This window comes from Piliocolobus tephrosceles, chromosome 7, assembly GCF_002776525.5.
Source record: "Piliocolobus tephrosceles isolate RC106 chromosome 7, ASM277652v3, whole genome shotgun sequence".
Lineage (NCBI taxonomy): Eukaryota > Metazoa > Chordata > Mammalia > Primates > Cercopithecidae > Piliocolobus > Piliocolobus tephrosceles.
The window spans coordinates 20,213,389-20,229,843 of NC_045440.1; the positions used below are offsets into that span (position 1 = coordinate 20,213,389).

At 51.6% G+C, this 16,455-nt stretch overlaps 1 protein-coding gene and 1 non-coding gene across 4 annotated transcripts; both read left to right on the forward strand.

The window, feature by feature from the left end:
• The first annotated feature begins 286 nt into the window (after nucleotides 1–286).
• On the forward strand, nucleotides 287–12,409 carry NPM2 (nucleophosmin/nucleoplasmin 2). 3 transcript variants are annotated; one of them, XM_023216885.2, is made up of 10 exons: nucleotides 287–770; nucleotides 871–977; nucleotides 1,369–1,459; nucleotides 1,588–1,673; nucleotides 1,799–1,924; nucleotides 8,657–8,750; nucleotides 9,629–9,795; nucleotides 10,030–10,064; nucleotides 12,020–12,053; nucleotides 12,164–12,409. In XM_023216885.2, the coding sequence occupies exons 3-10, from the start codon at nucleotides 1,402–1,404 to the stop codon at nucleotides 12,206–12,208; spliced, it is 645 nt and encodes a 214-aa protein (XP_023072653.1). In that variant the 5' UTR covers nucleotides 287–770; nucleotides 871–977; nucleotides 1,369–1,401; the 3' UTR covers nucleotides 12,209–12,409. The 3 variants fall into 3 exon arrangements, with proteins under 3 accessions (XP_023072653.1, XP_023072654.1, XP_023072655.1); XM_023216886.1 differs by lacking the exons at nucleotides 287–770; nucleotides 871–977 and adding an exon at nucleotides 990–1,196; XM_023216887.1 differs by lacking the exons at nucleotides 287–770; nucleotides 871–977; nucleotides 9,629–9,795 and adding an exon at nucleotides 990–1,196.
• LOC111545795 lies at nucleotides 7,837–7,939 on the forward strand. Its single transcript, XR_002732550.1, has one exon. It is a non-coding gene; the product is annotated as a small nucleolar RNA U13 (small nucleolar RNA).
• Nucleotides 12,410–16,455: the final 4,046 nt, after the last annotated feature.

Here is a 16,455-nt window from a genome sequence, read left to right on the forward strand (position 1 = left end):
TCAGCTGGGGACAGGGAGCCTAGGGGGCCCTGGCAGGCCCCCAAGCCTCTCCTGGGTTGTCCTGGCCAATTCACAGGGAGGTTGACCCCAGCTCCCAGTGATAAAAGATTCTGACCTCTCCGTGGCAATGAGCCCCTGCCCCAAAGGTGTGAGGGAGATCCCTGGTTATCTGAGGTGTCTCCAGGGTATATCCGCTGAAACACCACCTTCTCTTCATTGCCCACTAAGCCTGGGACCCGCTGCTGGTCACGTGCTTGGCCCTGTAGGGTCGCTAGTCGTGCTCCCCAGTGTGCTCCCCGCCCCCTGCCGCGGAGCCTCCCTGCTCCCCTCCCCACCCCACCTGCCAGCTGTGGCTCTCCGCGGGAGATCTCACCGTTCTGGAGACAGGGCTCGCGCTCTCTCATTGGAGACTGGAAGGACAGGCTGTCTGGGCCTTAGGAAAGGCCCATGCTGTATAAGGCTTGGGGAAAGGAAAGGAAGAAAGGCAACGAACAAGGAGCCCTTCTAACTGCCGCTTCCTGCCAGCTGCAGGCCACCCTTCCTAAGTTGGGCTAAGGCTTCCTCTCCATGGGCTGGGGAGGGGTCGCCAGTAGGCCTCGGCGCGTCCTCTTTGGCTCGGACAGTGGGTTCTCACGAAGGGTCCTGGGCCGGCATCATCAGTTTCACCTGGGAACCGGTTAGAAAAGCAAATTCCCTCGGCCCCACCCAGACCCACGCCAAGGGCAGCTGTGGAGAGGGGCGCAGCGATGCGCACGTTAACAGCCCTCCAGGTGATTCTGCCGCGCAGAGGAGGAAACAATGGGAGAAGGGAAGGGGAGAGGCAGGCGGCTTCTTTGCGGCTGATTGGACACCTGCCCTTCCCTTTCCAAGGCTTCTTAGCCCGGGCTTGGGCAGCAGCTCTCCGGTCAGCGGGGAGGAGGTTGCGCTGCGCTCCGGGAGCGCCAATGGCGTGACTGGCCCCGCGCGAAGCAGCAACAGTAAGGCTGGGTGGGGGGAGCTAGGACCTAAGCCGCGCGCACACCCCTTTCTCTGCGCCTGGTGGAGGTGCACAGAGGCTTTTGAGTTAGGCCCAAGCGCAGCCAGGTGACCTCCCCGCGGGCTTTCAAGCCTGGGCTCGGTGGACAGCTCCCTCTCGCGTGAGTCCCGCGGTCCTCTCCGCGCCCGACCGAGCCCCGGGCTGCGCGCCCCGCTGGGAGGTGGGTACTCGTCCTCCAGGAGTTGCCGGTGAGCCCTAGACGGTGGCAGGCACTCTCCAGCCGCGAGCGACTCCTCAGTTCCTGCCGATGCCTGCCGGCCTCTGGCATCCTCCAGTCGAGGGTCAGGGTCAGGGTCAGGGAGCAAGGCCTCACGCGGGCGCCCTCCTTGCAGCTGCCCGGCCACCCCGCTTCTCCGCCCGGAGCCATGAATCTCAGTAGCGCCAGCAGCAGGGAGGAAAAGGCAGTGACGACCGTGCTCTGGGGTGAGTGAGGACTCAGGCTACTTCCCAGAGCCACTCCCCACCTCCGGTGCGCGGCAGCTTGGGGCCCAGGTGAGCCCCTCCCTCGGAACGAATAGAGGGCCCCACTTCCCTCCCTTTCTCCTCCGCAGGCTGCGAGCTCAGTCAGGAGAGGCGGACTTGGACCTTCAGACCCCAGCTGGAGGGGAAGCAGAGCTGCAGGCTCTTGCTTCATACGGTAGGTGTTCCCAAAAGAGGGGAGGAGGATGGAGTCCGGGGACTTTCTGGTCCCAACAGAGGACTATGGGTTTCTCCCGTCTGCCCTCAGGGTGATGAGGGGCCTCTATTTTCAAACCCGCGCAGATTTGCTTGGGGGAGAAAGCCAAAGAAGAGTTGCATCGCGTGGAGATCCTGCCCCCAGCAAACCAGGAGGACAAGAAGATGCAGCCGGTCACCATTGCCTCGCTCCAGGCCTCAGTCCTCCCCATGGTGGGCCTTTCCCTGCTGGCTGGAAAACTGCTGCCAGCCCCAGCCTCACCCTCACCCTCACCCTTGGGTGGGGATGGACACACACGTGGGTGCATTCACCCTACAGAAGTGAGCCATGCCAGGGAGGTAGCACAGCCCATGCAGAAAGCTGGGGTCCAGCCCAGCTCACCCCTTCCTAGAGCTGTGTGACCTTAAGCAAGTTAAGCTGTCTGCAAAAATTACACTTTAAACCAGGGGTCCCCAACCACCGGGCCAAGGACCAGAATCCGTCTGTGGCCTGTTAGGAACCAGGCGGCACAGCAGGAGGTGAGCAGCCAGCTAGCCAGCATTACCCCTGAGCCCCGCCTCCCATCAGATCAGAGCGGCATTAGATTCTCAGAGGAGCATGAACCCTATTGTAAGCTGTGCGTGCGAGGGCTCTAGGTTGCATGCTTCTTATAAGAATCGATTGCCTGATCTGAGGTGGAGCAGTTTCATCCCATAAACCACCCCCCACTCCCACCCCATCCACGCAAAAGTTGTCTTCAAGGAAACCGTTCCCTGGTGCTAAAAAGGTTGGAGACTGCTGCTTTAAACCATTCACTGCTAGTAACAGGAACATGGTCGATCTACGTATTGATTGTGTATCCAGAAATTCTGTAGTTTCTAATAATTTGTCTCAAGTTTTCTATGCGTATAATAATTGAATAATGGCAGTGTTTTCCTTTTTTTTTTTTTTTTTTTTTTGAGATGGAGTCTCACTCTGTCACCCAGGCTGGAGCACAATGGTGCGATCTCAGCTCACTGCAACCTCCGCCTCCCAGGTTCAAGCAATTCTCCCGTCTCAGCCTCCCAAGTAGCTGGGATTACAGGCATGTTTCACTACGCCCGGCTAATTTTTGTATTTTTAGTAGAGATGGGGTTTTGCCATGTTGGTCAGGCTGGTCTCAAACTCCTGACCTCAGGTGATATACCTGCCTTGGCCTCCCAAAATGCTGGGATTACAGGCATGAGCCACCACACCCAGCCAAACCGTCTTTTTTCCCATGCCCATATCTGATCTACCAGCAGTCCTGTCATCTCTGCCTCCATCTTACACCCCGATGGACCACATCTCATCGTCTTCCTTGCCACTCCAGTATAGGTGACAGTTATCTGTGGCTCCATTCTAATTGCTGGGCCTTCCTACCATCACATGGTCCCCTGTAGTCTATTCCAGGGTAGGCAAACTAGAGGGCTTGAATCTAGCCCACTGCCTGTTTTTGTAAGTAGTTTTACTGGGAACACACACTCATTCATTTGTATCCTGTCCATGGCTGCTTTTCCTCCATAACAGCAGATTTGAGTAGTCTCCATGGAGACCATATGGTTTGCAAGCCTAAAATATTACCTTCTGGCTCTTTACAGAAAGTTTCCTGGTCTGTGTTCCACATAGTTGCCAAAAAGTTTTTTTTTTTTTTTGAGACAGAGTATTGCTCTGACACCCAGGCTGGAGTGCAGTGGTGTAATCTCGGCTCACTGCAACCTCCACCTCCCTAGTAGCTGGGACAACAGGAGCTCCCCACCACACCCAGCTGAGGTGGTGGTGGTGGTGGTTGTTTTGTATTTTTAGTAGAGATGGGGTTTCACCATGTTGGCCAGGCTGGTCTTGAACTTCTGACCTCAAGTCATCCACTTGCCTTGGCCTCCCAAAGTGCTGAGATTACAGGCGTGAGCCACTGTGCCTGACCAAAAAGATCCTTTTAAACACAGGTGAGATCATGTGGCTTCTCCACTAGAACACTTAGGTCATGGCACTCTCTCACTTGGAATAAGAGCCCAGAGTGTATTATGGCCTGCTTCGGAGCCTTTGTGTTCTGGCCTCGGCTACGTCTCTGTTTCAGATGTGTTTTATGTCTTATGTTCCAGGTATGTATCTTTTACACAGTATGTAGCTAGATTTTGTTCTAGCTGGCCAGTATAGTCTGTGTTCATTGCAATTGCTGATGGAATTGGATTTGTGGCATGTACTTTGTACCCCTACTTTCCTTGCTTTTTTATTTTCTTCTCCTTTTCCTCTAATTTATGATTAACTAAAGTTTCTTTTTCCCTTCTCTACTGGTTTGGAAGTTATAGAATCTCATTCTAATTTTTTACTGGTTATCTTTAATTTTTTTTAACAATCATGCATGACTCAAAGTTTAAAATTAATGTTTTATTTCCTCCCAGACAATCCAAGGAGCTTTTCTGATTCTCCTCTTTTTATTTTTTTATTTTCAAAATGGAGTCTCACTCTGTTGCCCCAGCTAGATTGCAGTGGTACAATCTTGGCTCACTGCAACCTCCACCTCTGAGGTTCAGGTGATTCTCCTGCCTCAGCCTCCCAAGTAGCTGGGATTACAGGTATGCACCACGATGCCCAGCTAATTTTTGTGTTTTTAGTAGAGACAGGGTTTCACCATGTTGGCTAGGCTGGTCTTGAACTCCTGACCTCAGGTGATCTGCCTGCCTTGGCCTCCCAAAGTTCTGGGATTACAAGTGTGAACCACCGTGCCTGGCCTGATTATCTATCTATCTATCTATCTATCTATCTAAGACGGAATCTTGCTCTGTCGCCCAGGCTGGAGTTCAGTGGCTGGATCTTAGCTCACTGCAAGCTCTGCCCCCCGAGTTCACGCCATTCTCCTGCCTCAGCCTCCTGAGTAGCTGGGGCTACAGGCGCCAGCCACCTCGCCCGGCTAGTTTTTTGTATTTCTTAGTAGAGACAGGGTTTCACCGTGTTAGCCAGGATGGTCTCGATCTCCTGACCTCGTGACCCGCCCGTCTCGGCCTCCCAAAGTGCTGGGATTACAGGCTTGAGCCACCGCGCCCGGCCGATGATTCTCGTCTTTTTAACTTCAGTATTATTATCTAGTGTTCTAGCTCTAACTTGTCAACCTGCTCAACACTACTCATTACTAGTACTATTGTATTTTCCAGTTAATTCTTAGGTAGGTTTGCTTTGTTTACCAATGAGTTTGGTTACCACTGCTTCTTGCACCCACTTCTTTCTTCTTGATTTGATTTATCTTTTTTAGAAACACACTTTAGTGAGCCTGAGAATAGTAAACTTACTCAGGCTTTGTCTGGAAATATCATGATTATGCCCTCATTCCTTCACGATGGTTTGACTGTGTATGTAATTCTAGGTAGAGAGTTTTCTTCAGCTTTGAAGCTGTTCTATTCTGGTTCCCAATGTTGCTGTTGAAATCCTCAATCTGTCTGATTATTTCCTTTTTGGAGATGTCTTTCCTTTCTGGTTTATTCTAAGGTAATGTCTTTTGTTTTTCTTTTCTTTTTTTTGTTTTGAGATGGAGTCTCACTCTGTCGCCCAGGCCGGAGTACAGTGGCCGGATCTCAGCTCACTGCAAGCTCCGCCTCCCAGGTTCACGCCATTCTCCTGCCTCAGCCTCCCGAGCAGCTGGGAGTACAGGCGCTCGCCACCTGGCCCGGCTAGTTTTTTGTATTTTTTGGTAGAGACGGGGTTTCACTGTGTTAGCCAGGATGGTCTCTATCTCCTGACCTTGTGATCTGCCCGTCTCGGCCTCCCAAAGTGCTGGGATTCCAGGCTTGAGCCACCGCGCCCGGCCGTTTTTATTTTCTATAGTTTTACCATGATATGTTAAGGTGTAGATTTATTTTCATTTATCTGTTCAGGACTTAGCTTTTCAGGTATGAGGATCTATGTCTTTGATCAATTCTGGAAAATTGTTTTCCCTTTGAATATTGACTGTCTTCCAGTCTCTCGAGTTCCTTTTCCAATTAGATATATGTTGGGCCTTCTCACTCTGTCCCCCGTGTTAGCTTTTCTTTCATGTTTCTTTAAATCTCTCCCTCTGTGCCTTATACTTGGTAATTCCTTCACAGTATTGTTGATCATACTAATTCTGCTTCTGCTGCTTTATTCTGCTTTTTAATCATTTGTTGAGGTTTTATTTTTGTTTTAAAAAAGACAAGGTCTTGCTCTGTTGCCCAGGTTGGAGTGCAATGGCCTGATCATGGTTCACTGCAACCTCAAACTCCTGGGATCAAGTGATCCTCCCCTTCAGCCTCCTGAGTAGCTGGGACTACAGGCACGAGCCATCATGCCCAGCTATTATTATTTTTTTTCTAGAGCTGGAGTCTCACTATGTTATCCAGACTGGTTTCTAAATTCTGACCTCAAGCGATCCTCCCACCTTGGCCTCTCAAAGCGCTGGGATTATAGGCATGAACCACCATGCCCATCCTCAGCTTCCGGTTTTTTATATCTAGAAAGCTGCATTTGGTTCTTTTTCTTGTTCATCATGTCTTGTTCTTATGATAATGATTCCTACTTTTACATTTACTTGGTTTTAAACTTATATATATATATATATACACACATACACACACACATACACACATATATATATACACACATACATATTTGTGTATATACATGTTTTAGAGACAAGATCTTGCTCTGTTTCCCGGTCTGGAGTGCAGTGGTGCAATCATAGCTCACTGCAGTCTTGAACTCCTGAGTTCAAGCCATCTTCCTGCCTCAACCTCCCGAGTAGCCTGGGCTACAGGCATGCACCACCACACCCAGCTTTATCTGATATTTTTTTAGATTGGGTTTCTAAGGTCTTGGTTGGGCTAGTCTGCAGTCACTTGATTTCTTTCTGTTGACTCTAGCCGGATTGTTTCTTGTATGTTTTGTAATTTTATACGGTGAGCTCATCTTTATTTTGTTTTCTTCCAAAAGAATTCGATGTGGCCTGAGTTTGGAGAGTGTCCCAACAGAGTGGTGTCGTGTTTACCTCAGGAATATCATAAGCTTGGGATTTTCTATACATTTCTTGGCTTGGCAGTACTCACTGAGTAAATTCAGACCCCATCAGTGAGAGGCACAGCTGTGGGTCGTGGGCTCTCACTGGAGGCTTCTTTTATTTCCATTCATGCTTCCTTGTTAGCTTCCTTTTATGGTGGCTAGGGTTTTGATTTTTCTTTTTCATTTTTGAGGGGAAGAGGGCTGGTTTGGGCTTTTTAGTCTGCAATCCTCAACACTTACCTTGGGCCTTTTACTAAGGGTACAGCCCTTGCAGGTCCTAGCCTCCCTATGGTGGTCTCAGCTGCAACTCTCCTCGCCTGAGCCCGAGGCCTTGTCTCCTGTCTGTGAGGTTTTTTGTGTTGCTTTGTTGTATTTTTTAAAGACAGAGTCTCGTTCTGTCGCCCAGGCTGGCATGCAGTGGCGCAATCTCGGCTCACTGCAACCTCCGCTTCCTGGGTTCAAGCCATTCTCCTGCCTCAGCTCCCTGAGTAGCTGGGATTACAGGTGTGCACCACCATACCTGGCTAATTTTTGTATTTTTAGTAGAAACAGGGTTTCACCATATTGGCCAGGCTGGTCTCAAACTTCTGACCTCAAGTTATCCGCCTGCCTCGGCCTCCCAAAGTGCTGGGATTACGGGCATGAGCCACTGTGCCCGGCCTGTGTGTGAGTTCTGAAGCGAAAAGTCTTGGCTATTTTCAGGCCCATTTCCCCTCAGTTGCTGCACACCAGCTCCTGCACTTGCCTCTCTTCATTTCTTTTTTCTTTTTTTTTTTTTTTTTTATGGAGACGGAGTCTCGCTCTGTCTGCCAGGCTGGAGTGCAGTGGCGTGATCTCAGCTCACTGCAAGCTCTACCTCCCGGGTTCATGCCATTCTCCTGCCTCAGCCTCCCGAGTAGCTGGGACTACAGGTGCCCGCCACCACGCCTGGCTAATTTTTTGTATTTTTAGTAGAGACGGGGTTTCACCGTGTTAGCCAGGATGGTCTCGGTCTCCTGACCTCGTGATCTACCCACCTCAGCCTCCCAAAGTGCTGGGATTACAGGTGTGAGCCGCTGCGCCCAGCCAAAACCTTTATTATGTATATCCATACATTATGCATAAGACGAAAGTACCATAGAGGCTCTTGTCATTTATAAGTGTGATGATTGGGGTTTCACACTTGTGTGTAAGATGTGCCTCCCACAAACCTGGTTACGAGTTGGCACATTACCTGTCCCATGTGAAAAAAGAAAGTAGTATTGTACATAAAATCGTGAATCTGCTTTCTCATTTGATGAGTGTCTCGGTCTGCCCAAGTTGCTATAACAAAATACCACAGACTGGAGGGCTTTAACAACAGACGTTTTCTCACAGTTCTGGAGGCTTGAGGTCTGAGATCAGGGGGCCGGCATGGTTGGGTTCTGGTAAGGGTCTTCTCCCTGAGTTGCAGATGGCAGCCTTCTTGCTATGTGTTCATATGTGGGGCAGGAGAATGGAGAGAAAGAGAGTGGGTGAGTTCTCTAGTGTCTCTTATTGTAAAGGTACTAGTTCTGTCATGAGGGTCCCGCCCTCATGACCCCAAACCTAACGACCTCCCAAGACCCCCATTTCTATAATACTATCACAGTGGAGAATAGGGCTTCAACGTAGGAATTCGGAGGATGGGGGAACAGCTGTAATTTAGCCCATAGCAATCAGACTTCCCCATCGACAGCTGCCTTTCAGCTTGGAGGCCCAACTGTGAGCTCAGCAAGAATAGGATTACCAGGTTCACATTCTTGGACAGAGCCCACCTCAGCAGGGGGGTACAGGGCTGAGAACACAGTAAGGTCCACACAATCCATGACTAGTGTGCAGGGTTTGGGGAGGGAAATCAACTCAGTATTTCTGCCTGAGGCCAGCCCCCGAGAGGTGCCAGGCCTAAGTGGCCCTCTCTTCTCTGCTTCCTCCCGCTGCAGGTCACCATGGTAGGAGTGCAGTTTTCTCCCCCAGTTACTTTCCAACTCCGGGCTGGCTCAGGACCCGTGTTCCTCTGTGGCCAGGAACGTTATGGTAAGTCAGAACCTGGGCTCAGGAAGGTCCGAGAGTACCGTGCCAGGCAGGGGCTCGAGATACACTAGCTAGTCAAACCCTGGAGGGATTCCTGAATTTGGGGAGAAAATCCCCAAAGGCAACATGACGACCAGCAGCCTGGACTGGTCCCTGGCTGGGCGCTGGTCCCTGTTCTTCTTTACCCGCTATGACCTCTGTAGGCTGCAGCCCCTCGCTTGTAAACTTCAAAGAGCAGTTGTGAAGAATAAATGGGATATTCAGGAAAAGTACTCAGTGTAATACCCGGTACTAGGGAGCCACTGTTCAGGATGTGGCTGCTGCAGTGATGCAGACCACAGCAACGCGGACTGTAGCAGCGCGGCATGATGCTGACTTCTTCAAGATCCCTTCAACTGGCCCTCTTTTCTGTATGATTATGCCTCATTCATCAGGGTACTCTCCTGCTAAAAAGCCTTGGCAGGTCCCACTTCTCTTAGGATAAGGTTTCAGTTCATTAGCTATTTGCTTTAGATTCTTTTCCCTTCTCCCTCTTCTCCCTCCTCTTCCTCCACCACTCTGCTTACCTTTAGCCTTGGCCCCAGCCCTTGCCAATATGAATCCCCCTCCTACCCACCCAGAGCTTCCCCTGCCCTCTTTCTACCACCCCAGCCCTCTGCAGGGCTTTCCTAGACCCCCTACCCTACCCTGGCCTCTACTCTCAAGAGGGCCAGAGAGGGTGCCGCCCTATACAAGTGGCAGGCAGGTAACCACTGTTAACTCCAGGCTAGGATTCCTCCAGGGCAGTGCTTGGAGCAACACGGATCACAGAATGGGAGGTGGGCATCGAGATTCTGTAGCTCTGAAGCTGTGCCCCTGCCCCCTTTCCCATGCTATCACAGAAGCATCAGACCTAACCTGGGAGGAGGAGGAGGAGGAAGAAGGCGAGGAGGAGGAAGAAGAGGAGGAAGATGATGAGGATGAGGATGCAGATGTATCTCTGGAGGAGGAAAGCCCTGTCAAACAAGTCAAAAGGCTGGTGCCCCAGAAGCAGGCGAGCGTGGCTAAGGTGGGGGAAGGAGTGTGGCTGTTTGAAAGGAAGTGGTGCCCTACAGAAGCACCTCAGAGGGATGGGCCACCGGGAGCCTGGGCCAGCCTCCCAAGCTGAGTGTGCAGGATGGGCCAAGGCCACCTCGGCTAGTTCTGGCCAGGTGCTCAGCGGGGACCTTGTGGACCTTGGGAATCTGTTCTGGCTCTGGACTTTGTCCTAACTCTCCTAATAAACTGTTTTTTTGGTTCCCAGAAAAAAAAGCTGGAAAAAGAACAAGAGGAAACAAGGTAACTCTTTCTACTTATTAAATTAGCCGAAGTCTCTTAGCTGAGATATACAGTGTTAGAATACTGTGCTGTTGGCATGTACGCTTACAAATGTACACACGGTGTATATACCTGCACACGCAGGCACACGGGTATGGAAGTTCTGGAGGGTGGCATCACCTTTCTGGAAGAGCATTACAACATTCTTATCTTGGGACCTAATTCCACTGAAGGCAATTCCTTCCACAGAATTCCATCCAAAATTCAGGGGAAATTATCTGCACTAAGATATTTATCATGGCTGGGCACAGTGGCTCGTGCCTGTAATCCTGGCACTTTGGGATGCCAAGGCAGGCAGATCACTTGAGATCAGGAGCTCGAGACTAGCCTGGTCAACATGATGAAACCCTGTGTTTACTAAAAATACAAAAATTAGCCGGGCCTGGTGGTGTGCCTGTAATGCCTGTAATTCCAACTACTCAGGAGACTGAGGCATGAGAATTGCTTGAGCCCAGGGAAAAGTTGCAGTGAGCCGAAATTGTGCCACTGCACTCCAGCCTGGATGACACAGCGAGACTCAGTCTCAAAAAGGAAAATTTAAAAAAGATGCTTATCATGACATTATTCAAATAGTGAAAAAACGGAAGCATTCTAAATGTCTACCAATGTGACAATTGACTAAACTACATCTCTTTTTTCAATGGAATATTAATAATGCTTGTGAAAAATATAGCAACCTGGAAAGTATGTGTATAGTTTTGGTTTGTTTGTTTAATGAGACAGGGTTTTGCTCTGCCACCCAAGCCAGAGTGTGATGGCACAATCATGGCTCACTGCAGCCTTAACTTTCTGGGCTCAAGTGATCCTCCCACCTCAGCTTTCCAAGTAGCTGGGACTATAGGCACGTGCCACTAGGCATGGCTAACTTTTAAGTTTTGTATAGAGACAGGGTCTTTCTTTGTTGCCCAGGCTGATCTCTACTCCTGGCCTCACACAATCCTCCTGTCTTAGCCTCCCAAAGCACTGGAATTACAAGTGTGAACCTCTGTACCTGACAAGAGTATTGATAGTTCATATAGCAGGATATAAAATCATTTTTATTTTATTTCACACATTTTTTTTTTAAGAGTTTGACCAGGCTGGGCGTGGTCTGTAATTCCAGCACTTTGGGAAGCCAAGGTGCTGGAAGCCAAGGAGACTCACTTGAGGTCAGGAGTTCAAGACCAGCCTTGCCAACATAGCAAAACCCTGTCTCTACTGAAAATACAAAATTTAGCTGGGCGTGGTGTCATGTGCCTGTAATCTCAGCTACTCAGGAGGCTGAGGCAGGAGAATTACTTAAACCCGGAATGTGAAGGATGCAGTCAGCCAAGATCATACCACTGCACTCCAGCCTGGGCAACAGAGCAAGACTCCATCTCAAAAAAAAAAAAAAAAAAAAAAGTTTGACGAAAAAACGATAATAACCCTTAAAGAAAATACACCAGCATGTTTAGTGTGGGCAGTAAAGAAAACTCTAAGTAATGTATTTTCTTGTCTATTTGCTATATTTTGTACAAAATGGTTAATGTTTTATAATGAAAAAAGACATTTGTGGGCCAGGTGTGGTGGTGCACACCTGCAGTCCCAGTTACTCATGAGGCAGGAGGATCACTTGAGCCCAGGAGGCTGCAGTGAGCTGTGATGGTGTCACTGTACTCTAGCCTGGGCAACAGAGCCAGACTCCATCTCAAAAACAAAACAAAACAAAACAAAACATTTGTGATAACCAAATGAAGATAGAAGCCTAAGGAAAACACATGTGCGTGTGCATGCACACACACACACCCCTTTGTTTAAAGAGTCCGAGTGGTCCCCAGGAGGAGCAGCCAGGCTTGCTTTCCAGGGTGGGCACTGGGAGGGCCACGCCACTGGTCTGGAGCTGAGCGCTCTCCCTGACCCCCATCCCACTCCTGCTCCACTCCACCCTGTTGCAGAGCCAGCGTTAGAGAGAAGAGCCCTGCGAAAAAGGTGAGTAGAACCAGGGGGCTGTGGCCCCTGAGACAGGCGGGTATTTTCTGGGGGGACTGCCTGGTATGGAGAAGGGAATGGGACCCTGGAGCCCTGCCTTCCCTCCGCAGGCCAAAGCCACAGCCAGACCCAAGAAGCCAGGATTCAAGAAATGAGGGGCCATGGTGCAAAGTGGGCCTTCCCTGGACAGTGCTGCGGGCACAGGGTGCCCCTGCCCGGCCCCTCCATCTGTATCTGAATGTGACAGGGGTGTTGTAGGGGCAACATGAGAGCCCCTCACCCCCAACTCTCCACTTTGAGGAGACCCCCAGTGAAGAGCCCCACCTCGGGGTCACAATAAAGTTGCCTAGTCAGGACTTCCCTTCTCTTCCCTGGAGCCGGCCTCCTTGTCCGTGGCACCAGCCCAAGTGCCCGGCAGAGGGCAGCCTTGAACCAGTGCACCCGGGCCCTGAGGTCATACCTGCCTTCCCTGTACCCAGCCCCCGCGGCCTGAGCCTGCTGTGTCCCTCCTCCTCGGCACCCCCAATTCTCCCCCAGTGGCAAGGGAAGAGCCTAGAGTCTGCCTTCTGCTGAGCTGAGTGTCAGGTGGATTTGCAGCCCGCACACTCCCTCCGGGCAGGGCTAGGTTTATAGGCACCCAAGGGCTACAGCTGCTCAAGCTACCAGAAAGGGCCTTGCCCTAGGGGGCCAGCCCCCACGGTCTTCTCCCGACCGTACTCCTGTCAGGCAGCTACTGTGTGCAGAGCATCTATAGGGACCTCAGGGACATCCATTCTTCCTGCTTGCTTCTGTTAGGGGCCAGCTCTTACAGGGACCTCCCGCGTGTGAAGATCTGGGTCAGGCAGGAGCCAGAGGCCCGCACTCTCAAGGAAACCTTTGAGGTGGGGAAGATGGGATGAGCTTTACAGAGGCGCCAAGCCCCACATGCTATCAAGCAGGCCTCAGTCAAGCATAGGGGCGAGGTCAAGAGAGGACTGGAAAATGGGGTGGGGGACCCCCACCCTCTCCCCGGTGTGCAGAGGGGACTCTGGAGGGCTGTTCACACGTGGGTGATGCTGGCGCAGTCCCTGGAGCAGGCAAACACACAGATGGGCCCCCCACTCGGGGTTATCCATGTAGAGCCTCTGCTGGCTTCTCCCTGCCCCTCCCCAGCACCCTCGGGGGCCAGGCCTGAAGTGAACCAGTGGGGAGCTGGTCCTGCCATCCTCCCTAGGATCCCCAGGTATGGGGCCCAGGAGGTCGGAGCTCTTTGAACACCTGCCTGGGAAAGTCAACAGCCAGGCTGGGGCCTCCTGTCCAGCTATAGCTTCTCTTGAGACCAGAGACAGAGGTAGTAGAGGGCAGGGTGGTATTCATTTTTTTTATTTTTTTCATTTTTTTAGAGACAGGGTCTCACTCTGTCACCCAGGCTGGAGGGCAGTGGCACAGTCTTAGCTCACGGCAGCCTCGACCTCCTGGGCTCAAGCAATCCTCCCACCTCAGTCACCCAAAGAACTTGGAACTACAGATGCGAGCCGCCACACCACAATGAATTTTAAATTTTTTTGTAGAGACAGGGGGTCTTGTTATGTTGCCCAGGCTGGTCTCCAACTCCTGGGCTCAAAAGATCCTCCCACCTCGGCCTCCCAAAGTGCTGGGATTACAGATGTGAGCCACCGCGCCGGCCCAGGGTGGCATTCTCCCTGCATGTTTCCTATACCCATGAGACAGATGTGGGTGCTGTCCCGCCCTCCAACAAACAGACAAGCCACTAACTTCAGGTCACCCAGAGTCCCACCCTCCAACAAGGGGACAAACCACTAACTTCAGGTTGTCCAGAGAGTGACAAGGGGGACTGCTCCATGTGGGCAGCTGGTGCTTTTCGAACTTGGTTTCATCCACAGTGACCCAGGGTAGACAAACCCAGTTCCTCACCTTCAAGTCACTTACAGTTTAGGGAAACAAAACTCAACACAGTCATTTCAATTACTGTCCGGTGCTTTGAAGGGAGTGGAACAGGTGAATTTGGGGGGCAGGGGGAAGCAGTTTGGCGAGAAGGTCTCCTGGAGGAGGCAATGGACAAGAAGGGGCCAATGGACTTCATAAGGAGCTGGCAGAGGACGTCCCTGGGAACAGGAGCAGAGCATGCGAAAGGTCCAAGGCAGACACCCACTTGAAGGGGGATTGCTGCAGTGACAGCTGCTAATACCCACGACCCACTCCTTTAATCCTCATAACCGTGCCTTAAGGGGATTGTGATTGGCTCCATTTCTTTTTTTTAAAATTTTTTTTTTAGAGACCGGGTCACACACTGTCACCCAGGTTGGAGTGCAGTGGCGCGATCATGGCTCACTGTAGTCCCGAACTCTGGGTTCCACCTATATCCTCCCGCTTCAGCCCCCTCAAGTAGCTGGGAATACAGGGACGCACCACCACACCCAGCTCATTTTTTAACATTTTTGTAGAGATGGGAGTCTCAATATGTGGCCCCGGCTGGTCTCAAACTCCTGACCTCAAGCTATCCTTCTATTTCGGCCGCCCAAAGTGCTGGGATTACAGGTGTGAGCCACCACACCTGGCCCAGCCCCATTTCTCAGATGAGGAAAGTGTGGCACAGAGAGGTTAGACAAGTTGCCCCAAGGTGACACAGCTGGCAAAGGAGCCAGGGAGTCCGGCCCCAGAGCCCTGGATTTTGACCACTCTGCTGATGGGAGGGAGGCATGAGCTGGTGCACAGTTTACGAAGTCTTGTAAACTGAGAGCAGGAGTTAGAAGTCAGTCAACCATGTAATGGTAGTCCTCAAGGGACAGCCAGGCCTCTCTACAGCCAAGCACGTATTTGGCCCCAAGCACATGAAGGCACGCAGCAGATAAACCAGTAATCACTTGATTTTGATTTGCAAGCAGGCAGTAGGAAATAAATTGCAAAGGTGGAGGCCGGGTGCTGTGGCTCACGCCTGTAATCGCAGCACTTTGGGAGGCCGAGGTGGGTGGATCACCTGAGGTCGGGAGTTCGAGACCAGCCTGACCAACATGGAGAAACCCCGTCTCTACTAAAAATACAAAATTAGCTGGGTGTGGTGGTGGGCACCTGTAATCCCAGCTACTCGGGAGGCTGAGGCAGGAGAATCACTTGAACCTGGGAAACGGAGGTTACGGTGAGCTGAGATCACGCCATTGCACTCCAGCCTGGACAACAAGAATGAAACTCCAGTCTCAAAAAAAAAAAAAAAATTGCAAAAATTCCATCCTCCTTGCTAGAGCGCCCTTTGACCTCTGCCCTTCGCCCTTCCCCTGTCCCAACGCTTCTGTTTTTCAGCAGGAAGAGGGTGGGCTGGGCTCAAGCAGGTGGTGGCAAGTGGCTGACCTGCAGGTGGGCTCTGTGTTTGCACCAGCTGGGCTGTTAGGAGAGGCAGGCGTGAGACGACCCCAGCTGGGGGTGTTGAACTTGGCACTAGGGGGTGGGGATTAACCACAGCAGCCCAGGCTACTTCTCAGTTCCCTTATCACCTCCAGAACGCCACCCCCCCAGCAATGAATGTTAATAAACCCCACCCTTCTTCACTTCCCCTTACCCCCAGCTCTTACTCTCCAGTCAAGGGAGAAAGTCTGACAGTTTAGGTCAACTGAGGCTAAACCACAAAATGGGCCCCTGCCCCCATTCTTGTGGCACTTGTTGCATTTCTGCAAGTCCTTTATCTCAGCTGACGTGGATGGCAGTGGTTTTGACAGCATCCCTGGTAGTAGCCATTTCCTTTTTATAAACTGGTACCCTGAAATCAGAGAAGTGAAGGGACTTGCCATAGGTCACACAGCATATAAGGACCAAGGCAAGGCAGGGGGATAAAATCAAGGGCTCCATGCTGCCTCCCCACTCAGGGCCCACCACTGACTTCCCCATGGGCGTAAAGGAGCACACCAAGTTAGAAGGCCAGGCTTGCAGGTGTCCAACCAGAAGGGACAAGGAGCCACAGCTGTCTTGTCTGTGACACAGGCCATCCAGCCATGCCCAGAGCTAACCCCCTGGCTAAGCCCCGAGGCCCAGCTTGTCTGCTGGCATCTGTTACCATGGAGACCCAGGCTGGCCTGAGGGCTGGCCACTGACAGCAGGCCCTGTCCCCATGGATAGAAACCAGGTGATTGGGCGGGGCGCGGTGGCTCAAGCCTGTAATCCCAGCACTTTGGGAGGCCGAGACGGGCGGATCACGAGGTCAGGAGATCGAGACCCTCCTGGCTAACACGGTGAAACCCCGTCTCTACTAAAAATACAAAAAATTAGCCGGGCGAGGTGGTGGGCGCCTGTGGTCCCAGCCACTCGGGAGGCTGAGGCAGGAGAATGGCGTGAACCCAGGAGGCAGAGGTTGCGGTGAGCTGAGATCTGGCCACTGCACTCTAGCCTGGGCGACAGAGCAAGACTCCGTCTC